Genomic DNA, 13861 nt, shown 5'->3' on the forward strand with positions numbered 1-13861 from the left:
AGTAGAACTGGGAAAATATGCACAATGATTACAACAATGTAAGTGGAAAGAACAATAAAATAAAACTGAAAGCTATGTAGTTATAACAACTAAGGTTAGACCTTGAGAAGAGATGAAAAAACATACTCCTTTCCTTCAATGCAGAGGTGTTGACTATGTGGTGTTAGTTTGGTAGAGCTGCCTTCTCCCATCTTTCTGGGTTTTTTTGGTACAAGATGGAAATGTATGTGATGTAGAACCAAAAATATACCAATAAAAAAGAAAAGTAATGAGTTATAACTAAGTTTTGTTTTTTAGAAAAAAATTTTAAGTTGCAACACATACCCCACATTCTGCTATGTCTCTGTATTTCCCAAAATGTAAAACCTGTGAACAACAACAAACCGATTGAACGCTCAATCAAAACAAATTACTGCCTTTTATTACTCAATAATCAGAACTGCTATAAATAGAATGACAAAATTTAGACACCAAATTCTAAGTAGCTCTGACATACTTTAAGTACGAGTATTCAGGGACTCTGTGGAGTCTCCCTCAGATGCTTCTTCACCTAAAACAGTCAAATACAGCACTTAGTTACCAAAACCTATTTGGCAAATCGTGCAACCTATTACCTAAAGCAACAATATCTATAGGAATTTAGCATTAGTTTTATGGCCAAATTAAAGCGTAAGATCATAATCTTGGTATCCGATATTTAATAATGGAATCTAAATATATCAACAAACGGTTTAAAAACAAAGAGGCTTCTCCATAATATTACTACTACAATATTTTAACTTTACCAATTTAAGAGTCCAAAAAGTCCCAAATTGCACAAATTACTTAAGTCCCTCAGGGGCAAGGCAGCATGGTGTAATGGATAGGGAGCCAGCTTCAAAGTCAGGAACACTTGGGTTCAAGACCCTCCTCTAATACTTATTGGCTGTATCACCCTGTTTAATCCTGTATAATCCCTCAGTGGCCTAGGCAATACTCTAAGACAATAAATCATGAAGGTACCAACCTACATTGGTAGAGGAAGTTTGTTTAATAGTTTCCTATTGCAATGAAATCATAGGTCTAGTCACTATTCCCTACCCTAGAGAATTCTTGTCTTAAGGTTTTAATTATAACTATAGAATAGATATTCATAGTATAATATTTTAAATTTACATTGTATTCCCAAGGTCTCAACACATTCCCTACTTAAAGAACAAGATTCATCTGCCTTTTCCCCCCATAGAACCAGATAATATAATTTTATACCAACTTTTGTGCAAATGTGCTATTTTATGATCTAAGACAATTCCAAAAGACTCATGATGGAAAATGCTATCCACATTCGGAGAAAGAACTGATTCTGAAAGCAGAATATTTTCTCTTTCTTTTATTGTTTTTTTCCTTTTGTTCTGATTCTTCTTTCACAACATGACTAATGGTGGAAATGTTTAATATGATCATATATGTATAGCTTTAATCAGATTGCATGCTGTCTTGGGGAGAGGGAAAATTTAGAACTCAAAATCCTATAAAAGTGAATGCTGAAAAACTAAAATAAATAAAAATAAAATACTCTTTAAAATGTGCTATTTTATTTTAGGTCTCTGGTAACTTTTTAAAGGTTAATTCTATGCTGAATAAGAAGAATTGCTACCTGAAAAGACTTATTAGACTCCTGTAAGCCCTTATATATGGCTATCTAGTTTTCTCAAGTCTTCTAGGTCTTGTCTGGCCTTGCAAATAAGACAAGTCCTTATTCATGACAGAGAAGTGGGGGGAGAGAATATAGTTTTGTCAAAGATGATCTCTATATCATACTTTTGTCACAAGGGAGGATTCAATGGGGGAGGGAGAGGAAAAGGAAGGCATGCTGGGAAATGACGGGTATCCCTAAAACATCAATAAAAATTTATATTAAATTAATTGTTGGCTTCTTAAGGCTTCCTGCTATCCACGAAGTGGGATCCGTTTAAGGTGATTTCTAAGACTCCACTGTATACTATTTTTGAGCAAGGATCTGGTAATTCTCCAAATCACATGAAATCTTCGAAGATTCTTATAAAAATATACAAAAACCCAACTTATACCAAATCCTCTAAATTGGCAGAAAAAATGGGTAGTGTACTGCTAAGGTAGGATACCAACACAGCACATTCCTGACTTATACAGTTTTCCTTGCTGTTTAGCCATTCAGGTGTAAACAACTCTTCATGACCCCATGGACCATAGCACACTAATGCTGTCCATGGGATTTTCTTGGCAAAGATACTTAAGTGGTTTGCCATTTCATTCTCCAGTGGATTTAGGCAAACAGAGGTTAAGTGGCTTGCACAGGGTCACCTTGCTAGTAAGTGCCTGAGGGAAGATTTGAACTCAGGTATTCCTGACTCCAGGCCCAGTGTTCTATCCACTGACTCATCTAACTGCCTCAACAGTTTTCTTTATAGATGGATAATTCTAGTTTCAATTAACCAGAAAACAGTTATGATGCCAAAGCTAAACCAGGAATAATTTAAAATGCTTTATACTCGGTATATAAAGAATAACTACAGTTTAATCTATGGCTAAACTTTAAAAGTAGCATACATACCCGTGCTTTTGTATTTGGGTCAACTGTTTCATAGACTCCCATGTAAAACTCAGGATCAAACATATCCTGAACCATGCAGCGGAATTTCACAAAACTGTTGGGCTTCAGATAGTGAAGAGGCACATCATTCAATGATGGTACCTTAATAGGACAAAAAAATTATGTTTAAAACAGAAGAAAAACTAGGCAGATATACAGACTCAACAATCATTTATCACATGCCTACTATGTTTCATTCTATACACTGTGCTACCTATTGGGGATACAAGCACAAAAATGAAATAGTCCCTGCCCTCAAGGAACTTACATTCTATCAGGGATGACAAAATAATTACATGCCAACTATTAAGAATACTATTGTCAGCCAAAATCTCCACATGGTAAAAGATTTCCTTCTAAGTCTCAGCTGACAATTTAATATCCCAATAGCCAATAAGATGAAATCACATTTCAAAAGATGTTTAGTTCCTAAAAGTTCACTATAATTGTATCTGATCTTCCTACATATAAATACTTACTCTCTTCAAGAGAAATAAGTTCTACTCTGTAGTGCTACACTCTACAAATAATGTAGATACCAGTTCCAATCAAGTTAAGTCAAGGTAAAATATTTAACATTAAATGACAAGTAGCAGCTTGTCAATTACTGCCATCTAGAGGCACTAAAATGTAGCAGCTTGTCAATTACTGCCATCTAGAGGCACTAAAATGTAGCACGTAAGTCTAAATATTTTCTCAGGTATAGATAGAAAAAACAATCATCTTGAAGCCATCACAATAGCATCTTAACCTACTTACTACACTGAAAAAAACAGAAGTTACTGACATTAACTTGCCTATAAAACAATCTAAGACTTAATTCACACAAATAAGAAACAAAAAACTAAGCCAAAACAAACAAAAAAGCTTACCCATTTAGTAGCATTATTTTCTTTTAGCTTTTCTTTAAAATATTCAGTTACTTTCTTCTCCCAGTCAGAATTTAATCCATTTTGGGCTGAAAGGAGAAAATTTCACCTTTTTAAACAAATGGACTTTATCTTTAAAAAAGAACAACAACAAAACCTAGTTCCAACCATTTATCAAACAGGACTGTGAGTTGTCAGCTCTGCAAACTTTGAAGTATTTGGTAAATATAAGTTATCATCAATAAGTAGTTTAAAATGGAATTTGGAACAGCTCACATCTATCATCACTTTATTCTGTTTTCCTCAGAACAATTGTGTGAAACAGTATAAATACCATATAGCCTTTATAACTTAAGAAAGTGAGGTTAAGTGAACTGACCAAATTAATATCATTAAAACCAGGTCTCTGTAGACCCTGGGACATCACAATACCAGTCCCCAGCAAGTGCATATAAATACTACGAGTATGAGCAGGCTAAGATAACAGAATAAAGAATTCTTCAGGAGAAACTGTATAAAGACTGTCATTAAAGGAGTATACAATTTTTAAAATGGGCTGGTCACTCAGCAAGAACATGGATGAATTACTCAAGTAAGCCACTGGTATAAGTCTCATGACAAGGGAATACAAAGGCTCCCAGCACATGAGGAGGAACCCCAAGATGAATTTACAGGACCTGGACACTCAGGATAGGCAGTGATCTACAACCTTGGAAGGTTGGTTGGAATATCCTTATCACTGAAACCTGCTCCATTAGAGCAAGGCTGTACAAGCTACTTAGGTAAGTGAAATGGGAATAAAAGTAGAGCAGTATATAACTTCTAAATATGGACTAGGTTTCTTTAATCATTTGATTCATTTATCTATGAAATTAAAATTAAATGTAAATTGTTACACTTTAATGAAATTATTTTTCTACATTATGAGCAAAATGCTTTGCATGCTTTTAATATATGTAACATAATATATAAATATAACATATGTAACATAAATATAAATACAACATATATTACAAATATACAGATAAAATGCCACTGTAAAAAGATTATATAAATCACTATTATCCTACCTAAATGGATGCAGAATAACAATGGTTTGTTAACCTTGTTTGTTACAAAGAATATCTGAAAATGAATAATTTCTATATGACTATGACCCAGAACAAAAGAACACGTCATTTTTATGTAAACATGAGAATGACCATTACATTTCAATTCTCTAGGACTTAGAGATAAAAAAAAAATCTCTCTGCTTAGAGTTTTGACTAAAGAGAAAAGTGTCCTCAACTAAAAGATGAAAGCAAGGGAGCAAACTTTAGCAACCCAACTCCACCTTATTGGACATTATAACTCACCAAGGAATTTTGGAGTTGGATACAAGAAACCCTTTCATCTGCAAGATGAACAAACTAATGCAGTGACTCAGCATCTCATTGGTCATTAATAACAACATCTACAGAATGTGAGGTTCAACCTAAAATCTCATTCTAGCTCTAAATAAATGATCCTATACTCCTTGGCTAATCCTTACTGCATATGATCACAGGATAGTTATAGTTAACTTCTCAGCCTCAGTTCCCTCATCTACAAAAAACTGGGGTAGGGTAATAATGCCTATGCTATCTCACAGAGCTATGGTGAAATAAGCACTATGTAAATTACAAAATGTCATAGATAAGTGGTATAATAAAAAGAACATTGTATATGGAAGGTCAAAGGTCTAAATGTCAAAGTCCCAGATCTGTCATTTACTAGCTGTTGGACATCAGGCTTTCTTACTGGTCTTGGTTTATTTGTAAAATGAAGGAATTGGGCTAGTGAATCTTAATATACTTTCTGGCTAGAACATCCTATAGGACCCTGTTACGTTACTACTTAATAGCTGACGAAAAGGCAAAAATAATGGTGGCCATCTAAGCATTTTTTTGGTATAAAGAAAATGCTACAGTAACAGATAAACAGAAGAAACAGTTGTATATAAGATTCAATGTACCTCCAGCTCTCTACCTGCAGCGTTGATCCTTGAGAGCTCACTGTGTCTAACCATCCCAGCTATCTGAATTTGCCATACTTTCATCCTTCTGCCACCCATCACTCACACTGATCACACAACAGTGATCAGATCAACCATTGCTTGACCCGTCATGATTCCAGAAGACTGGTAATGAATGCTACTCACCTCCTGACAGAGAGGAGATGGACTCAAGATCCAGATATTTTTGGACTATGACCAATAGGGTAATTTGTTTTGTGTGTGCTTGTGTTTTTCAAGGTTTTTTTATTTTTTGGGGTGGGCTGGGGTAGGGTAGGTTGAGAAGGAAAGAAAGTAAATGTCTGTTAATTAAAAAATAAAATACAATTTAAGAAACATAATAATTGCTTCTGGAATAGGTGTAAAAGGCATCAATGCTTTATGACTGTTTAACATCTAGGCTAACTATCCATCTCAGTACACCACTCCCCTTTGGTATCTCTCCTTTTTAGAATGTAAGCTCCTTAAAGTCAAAGACTTTTCTTACTTGTATCCCAGTGCATAGAATAGAGCATAAATTCACTCAACCCACCGCAACTAGCTCAAAGAAATCAGTCTTGCCTCACACCTGAAGCTATTATGTAAGATCCTTATATCCATTTTTAAAAAAAGCTCATGCTCTGCAGGAGAAGAAGCTTCTGTCTCTTTAAGGAGTTTGTCACGAACAGCAAGCAGGTGAATCGCCCAATGAAAAGGTATCCAAAGGGAGTACAATCTGAACTTTTAAATAACTACTACCAAATAGTGTTATAGTAGGTACAGAGGGAGATAGAGAGATGGGAGATGAGCAGATCAGCAGGTACTTTAAAGTTCCTTTAGGGGAGGCAGTTAGGTGGTGCAGAGAGTAAAGCGCCAGCTCCGGAGGACCCCAAGTTCTGTTGTGGCCTCAGACACTTACACCCACACACACACAATAAAACCAACTGCCCTCCAAAAAGAAAAAAAAGTTCCTTTAAGGCAGGATCTTGCTTTCCTTTGTAGCCCAATGCCTGACAGTGGTTTACACAGTACTACAAAATAAATGCTTGTTTGCTACAACAGAGTAACAGAGAAGCTTCATGAAGAAAACAGACAAGCTGTCTCAGAAGCCAGAAAGGATGTGGGGTTACAGAAAGTGATGGAGTATTGGGAAATATGGCCAAGACCGGATTTTGGAGGGCACTGGGTGCCAGGCTGAGAGGTTTGAACTTGATCTTTTAGCCCATGGGTATCCCATGGGTAGACATTTCTCGGCAGAGGAATGACAGGATAACAGTTTATTTCTTAAACTTAATCAATAAAAATATTGTATAGATTAAATTAAAGGGAAGTCAGAGACTAGAGTGAAGGCCACTGATGGAGTTAATGCAGTAGTTCCAATATGGAAATTAATGTGCCATTGAAATGAAAGGGTATTCCACATGAAGGTTTGGGGATTTTTTTGTTTCTATTTATATCAAAATTCCACAGCAACCAAGCAATTTGGATGTACCTAGTCCCTTAAAATTGGATTTTACCTTCGTAAATGTAATAAAATGGGTCCATTAACCTGATAAAAAAGGTTAAGAAATCATCCCAACCAATGAAAGGCTTTCTTGTCTCTACTAAAAACTAAATACATAAAAGAGCAGCCTCACCGCACAAACAGATTTCATCTATAATAAAAAAAAAAAACCCAGCAAAAAAACAGGAAGAAATGGTATTTCCTTATGATATCAGAAGGTAAATTACCTCAGAGTGACTCAAACACTTGTTAAATTAACAATGCTTCTCTTAATTCTGTCTCATTTTACATCATACAATTTTTACATTTAGTCAAAAAACGATTAGTGATTGCACTCTACTATTAGAACTGCATACAAGGAAATCTAATTTTTTTAGATCCCTCTAAGAAAACATGGTTAGGTTTCATCAAAGAAGGTGGCTTTAAACATTTATCTCCTTATACAAAACTATCCCACAATGAAAATTAAAAACAGATCTATTCATTAGTTCCTGGCAGTGACCCTGGGTTCTTGAAGAATTCGTCAGGGAAGTTCAAGCCATGACAGGTCCACCAGCTATTGGAAAGGCTTTGAATTTGAACATAGCAGAATTTGTGACTGCTACCTAAGGATAGGCCTAGTTAAATTCAGAGAGGCTCAAAAGAAATTTGGACACTGAGGAAATAATTCACTCAACTCTGATGGGGAATGGTAGGGTTATACTTATGCTATGAGCGGATGGGGTTTCCCAACTTTGGATACCCTCCTCAACTTAGATCATAGAATACTGACAATGACTTTTTTAAGGTCTAAAGGAAATATCTTAAATATGAGATTAAGCACTTCAAATACAAACCAAATATCTACTTAAAACAAATTCATTAATTGAAGGGTGTGGGGAGATGAGAACATACCTGTGATGTCATAGGAGAGGAGGACATTTAGTGAGGGAAAAACTCAATCTATCAATACAGTCAACAATTGAGTTATTACGTAGCAATTTAATGATCTTAGCAAGTTGCTGGTGTAACCCAGAGGTTGTGACTTGCCTAGGGTCAGAATCAGCATGTCAGAAAGAGTTCTTGAATCTAGGTCTTTTAGACTCTTGAGGCTGGGTTCTTTTGGGTTAACCATAGCAATGTGCAGATAATACTGGAAACAGATAATCCTGGAATTGGAAAGACCTGGGTTCTGGTACATGCTAGCTCTGTGACCCATGGGAAAGTTCTAGAAGCTTACTTTTAAAGTTGCATATATAGTTCACTACAGTGATAGAACCACAGATTAAGGACCAAGAAAAAAGTGCCATATTTGTTCCAGGGGTGGGGAACCTGTGGCTTCAAGGTCCTCAAGTGTGTCCCTTTGACTGACTCCAAACCTTCTGTTCAACATTCCTGCTTGTGACCACAAGTAAAAATCATTATTTTAATATTAAAAAGACAGTTACTCTATATTTAGGCACTTATCAGTAAAAATAATTCTCTCCTGTTCAGAGACTGACTACGAATATACCTAACTAGTCTCATGACATGTTTTTTTTTTTTAATCAACAAACATCTGTAACGTTTTATCACAGTACGATAAGAAATTGTGAAAATTGCCATCCTTCAGTAGTGTTAACTGAAAAAAAAAAACAATTGTTTTTGGTTTATTCATATACTAAGACCAATCAACATAGCTACTGTATTATTTATAACTGCTATACAATGAATAATCCATGGAATTCTAAAAACACTGTTGAACCCTGTTATAAGGCTGATGGCACCATATGTCAACATTGTATGCTTTGTGTGCTATGAGAAAGGCACATCTCTGTTAGAAAGACAACATAATTTGATCAAAATATAAACAAATCTTTGTTATATAGTAACAAACCTAATTTATCCAGAATCTTGGAGAACAAGGTCTTGTATAAGCTTAAGGGATTTAAAGACTAACTTAAAACAAACCTGAAAAAGTTTTTTGGTGGAAATCCTAAAATGTAGTATACATTTTCTTCTCTAATTAAATATAGCTTGCTAAGGATAAATCTCTGTTAACTTTTGCTTTAATTACTGGGGTCATCATTAAGAATATCAACTATTATACTCTTCTTTATTAGAGTGACTAATGCCCTTGGAGACTCAAAGAGCTTAAGACAGCCAGTTCGTTCATTAAAGGGCCTAAAATACTATATATACATATATATTTTTTTTGGGGGGGGAGGGCAATTGGGGTTAAGTGACTTGGCCAAAGTCCCACAGCTAGTTTTTTTTGTGTGTTAATTGTCTGAGGCCATATTTGAACTCAGGTCCTCCTGACTTCAAGGCCCGTGCTCTATTCACTGCACCACCTAGTCGCCCTTAAAATACTTTATTTTGAATATGTCAGTTTTAAAATAGATTTCCTGCTTCTTCCCTTACTTCAGCTGTTAAGTCTCCCTACTGTCAGTGCCCTGCTGAGATGGGATGGTGATGGTTTGCAGCTTGCTTCTATTCTGTTGTAGGCTGGGGAAACGAGTTAGTTGTCAACAAATTGAAATTAAATAAAGTCAATATTCCCCCATCCCACCGAAAGATCTCCTCCAAATGTATGGGTTTTATATAAAATATTATTTCTAACATTTACTTTCTGCTTTCTTCTGCTCTGGATAGTGAAGGTGGTCGGATAAGAGGACCTCCAGTGAGCTAGGTGGGAGCTAGCATTTACATGCTGCCTTACAAATCTTATCTGGTCTCACTCACCAGAAGCCTGGGGGGTAGAGGTTATTAGCCCCATTTTACAGAAGATGAATCCACTTGCTCAGGGTCACACGGCTAGTAAACGTTTAAGGCTGGAACCAAACCCTAAGTCTTCCAGACAAATCCAGCACTATTCACAAGCAGTTCACTGCCTCGGTGTATGGTGCCGCAAAACGTTCAAAACATGTTTGTTTGTTTTAAACTTTACCCGATTTCCCCAGGGCAACGGTCAGAGTGCCAGGCTGGGAGTAAAGGTGATTCCAACTTCCTGGGTTCAAATCTGGCCCCAGACCCTAGCTGGGTGACCCTGGGCACGTCACTTCACCCTGTGTGCCTCAGTTTCCTTATCTATAAAGAGGGCTGGAGAAGGACGTGGCCAACTCCTTCAGTACCTTGCCAAGAGGACCCCCAATGGGATCAGGGAGCCGGGCACTAACGAACAGCAGCAGAGGCACGGTCGCCTTTGAGGGTTAATCTCTCCTCCACTCGCACCAGGTGGGAGAGGGGCAGCCGAGACCCAAGCACAGCGACGTCAGACGCGACGGAGGCGGGGCGATCTCGGGCGCCCCTAAATGTCCGGCCGTGAGCTGCAAGCCCCCGGCCGCGGCTGGAGCCGCGCTTGGGGAGGACCTGACCACGGCGGGCCGTCGCGGGCTTCCCACGAGCCCGTCCAGCAGGAACCCCACCACGGACTCGCCAATGGTCACCCACGATCCGCGATTTGAGGCGACAAAATTTTTGCCCCCTCTCCGTCCCCTGCAGGGGGGAGGTCGGGTTCCCAGACGGCCCCCTCGGGCGGGCGCACACGAGGCTCTCCCCGGCCGCAGCCCCAGCCGGGGCAACCCACACCGCGCGACGGCCTCGGGGCGCGTGGTCGCCCACTGGCTGGCGGGGGAGGAGGTCACTGGGGCCGCCCCTTCCCCCCTCCCTCGGAACCAAGGATTTCCCTGAAACACGTACTGTTCCTGGGGGTCCCCCCATAAGTCGACCCCAAGCAGGCGGCGGCAGAGTCCGTCAGTCCTCCTGGCGGGCGCCCCCCACTCACCGAAGAAGCCCTGCACGATGCCGAGCGGATGGTTCAGCCAGTCGTCCCCGCACGGCATCTTGCCGAGGGGCGCGTGGAGCAGGCTGCCCCGAGCGGGGCTCCCAAGGAGGCGACGGCCGGGCTGAGGAGACAATCGCACGGCCCTACTCCTTCCCCGGGGCTGCGGCGGCTTCCTCTTCCTCCTCTCCTTTCGGTGTCCGGTCCGAAGCCCCCAGCCGCTCCCTCTCTCGCCCACACCCACGCCGGGCAAGCCGCAGCGGTCACAGAGCGTCACTGCCCGGCTTCGGGCTCGCCCCACTCCCGGCAGCAGCAACTTCGGCGGCGGCGGCAGCTACGAGGCGGAAGCGCGAGGAGCCCCCCTGGTCCCCCGCCTTCCTCTACACTATGGCGGGAAACGGACGCGCCGATAGCGTCGCCTCTGACCCCCGAGCGCGAGCTGGGGAGGGGGCGGTGGTGAATTCGGTCTCACTAGGAGGAGGGGCGGGGCGGGGCGGGGCGGGGCTTCCGGGCCCTGGCGTCCTCGTCGCCGTCGCCGCCATTTTGGAAAAGGGCAGGAGGGAGGGCAAACTTGCGAGGTGGGGCGGGGCTGGGGAGACCCCAGACAGAAACGCCATTCTCTCCCGTCTCCGCCTGCCGCTGCCGAGATGCACGCAACCCTACCCGATCCCGCCCGGGGCGCCAGAGGCAGGCCTCCTTTCTCCCGCCGCTCTAGCTTAGTCCTGGGTTTGGACTCTAACTTGACCCGCCTTTGTGAGGACGGGTCCGTAGGCAGGTCTGTGACACGCGGAAAGTTAAGAACCCAGACCTACAGAGAAGGAAATTGAGGTACATGGCAGCTCGGGTGCCGGGCACGTTGGCGGGGGCATCGGGCAGTGCCAGGCAGCGCTCGCTGCTTCCTACTGTCCCCAAACCTGCCCCACGCACCTGGGTGGTCCGGCGGTCGGGGCCGATGAAGGAAGGCTGTGTGGATGGCAGATCTGCAAGTTAACCCCAGTCTGCGGTGCGGCGAGTCCAACAAAAGTTCATTTTTATTTCTTTGAGGTCCTATATAAACTCACACATGTACAATATGTATATTTCTCTATATTCATTCTACGTATATAGACACTATACAACGACTAAGTAAATATACCATACAGACATATTCGTAATGTGTTGAATATGCAATACGTTTATGTTAAATATAGGAAACACATTTATTAAAGTCACGGAGAAAATTTGACCAGAAAAAAGCCTGGGCAATTCGACCAGGTTAAAGGATATGTCTTTAAAGGTGGGTTATTTGCACTGCCACTGGAGTCAGGGAGACCTGAGTTCAAATCCAGCCCCAGACTCGTGACCTTGGGCAAGTGGCTTAACCCCAATTGCCCTGCTTTTCGCTCTCCAAAAGAGCCAAAGAAAAAAAAAAGGTGGGCCATTTGATGGTAACCATCCTCTCTATTTTGGAATGAATTAATGCCTTTGATTAGATGTCATTTAGATTTCTTTTGAAATTTTGAACATCCAAATTATAGGGGTGGGAAGTGACTTTGAAATTTTAAATCCCACTAGAGGCTTGATCCCTTAATTTTCCTAAGCTATGTCATACCTCAGGTTTCCACAAATTCAGATTGTCTTTTTAAGAGTTGTTCAGCTGAGTATTTATCCCCTTATAATTAACCTAAGAAAGCACATTCCTGAAGTTAACTAGATTGGGGTCAGACAACATCATAACTGATTTGTGAAAAGGACTTTGCAAACCCTTTAAAGCTATGTAAATGATAGCTACTACTATGATGATTATAACAATGATCACTTCCTTTCCATCTTGATAAGACTAGTCAGACTCTTCTTGGAGCTGTCGAGCCTAAAAGAACACAGGTGTGATCGGATATGATAGGACTTAAGTTAGCAGCATCTCCTACAAAAGACCTATTCCAATTCCTCCTTGACAGTGGCCTCTCTTTTCACTCCCTGGAAATTACTTTGTATTAATTTTGTGCTTTCTTCATAGGTTCATAGATTTAGAGCTGAAAGGGACCTCAGAGACCATATAGTCCATGGGTAGGGAACCTGTGACCTCATGGCCCTCTAGGTCCTCAGGTGTGGCCCTTTAACTGAGTCCAAACTTCACAGAACAAATCCCATTAATGAAAGGATTTGTTCTGTAAAACTTGGACTCGGTCAAAAGTCAGTACCCAAGGACCCAGAAGGCCATATGTGGCCTCAAGGCCACAGCTTCCCCACTCCTGATATAGTCCAGCCTCCTTATTTTACAAATGAGAAGACTGAGGCCCAGAGGCCTTAAAGTAAGAAGGATACAAGAATCAGACTCTGGTCCTCTTTCCCTTCAATTACAATGCCATCTCTATTCATGTTGTTTTTCCTAATAAAATGTAAGTTTCTTTAGCAATGGAATTAGTTTCTTTCTATCTTTGTAGCCTAAGTACCTAATACAGAGTCTGGCAATATTTTCCACATTTAGAGTCCAATGGTAAAGATCTTAACACATTTGTGCTTACCTATGTTGTGTAACTTGTCCTCCCATAAGTTTGCTACAGGGATATACTTGAATATGCCCGAACCTTCCTCACTATTTTTTCCCCTCCTTTTTTTTTTTTTTTAAAGCATTGAGGTTAAGTAACTTGCCCAAGGTTACACAGCCAGTTTTTTTGTGTGGGTGTTAAGTATCTAAGTCCAGAACCTATCCTGGGGCCAGCACTCTTATTCACTGCGCCATCTAGTCGCCCCATTCCCTCCTTTTTTTTTTTTATCAGGTTTTTAAACTTTTTATTTGCATTTTAAAAAATAAATTGAACATTCTAAGAATTAAGATCATGCAAAAAAAAAATTAGCACCGATTAACTGCATTTTATAGCTTGTTCTGGGCCTTATTACAGCTTTGCATTTTTCTCTGTGCTCTAGATTTACTGTATTTCACCCAGACTCTTCTTTCACCAAAGTGCAAGCTCTTTTTATGCCATGCCACTAGGATCAAAACTAGCCAAAGAGATAGATGAAAAAGCGACATTGCAGTGCCTTTTTTCAATGTCAGTAGTTTTTTTTTTCTGATGTTGAAAGGGGCAACACAGGCTTTTAAACTTGATCCAATGTCTTTACAATTTAAATAGCAAAAAGAATT

The 13861-nt window shown here is 40.3% G+C and overlaps 1 protein-coding gene across 3 annotated transcripts in view; it reads right to left on the reverse strand.

The window, feature by feature from the left end:
* The window catches only part of MCMBP (minichromosome maintenance complex binding protein), a 32881-nt gene extending 21754 nt beyond the window's left edge, over positions 1–11127 (reverse strand). For 2 of the 3 annotated variants that reach the window (XM_069099100.1, XM_069099098.1), the window contains exons 1-4: positions 10741–11124; positions 3484–3569; positions 2573–2713; positions 325–366 (exon numbers count right to left, since the gene is read on the reverse strand). In XM_069099100.1, coding sequence (XP_068955201.1) covers positions 325–366; positions 2573–2713; positions 3484–3569; positions 10741–10798 — 327 coding nt within the window. In that variant the 5' untranslated portion in view covers positions 10799–11124. Of the gene's footprint in view, positions 1–324; positions 367–2572; positions 2714–3483; positions 3570–10740 lie in introns of all 3 variants that reach the window. The other variant, XM_069099099.1, reaches the window with a different exon arrangement.
* Positions 11128–13861: the final 2734 nt, after the last annotated feature.

This window comes from Petaurus breviceps, unplaced genomic scaffold (genome assembly GCF_028583685.1).
Source record: "Petaurus breviceps papuanus isolate PSGF00001 unplaced genomic scaffold, PetGlider_PUasm1.0 37, whole genome shotgun sequence".
Lineage (NCBI taxonomy): Eukaryota > Metazoa > Chordata > Mammalia > Diprotodontia > Petauridae > Petaurus > Petaurus breviceps.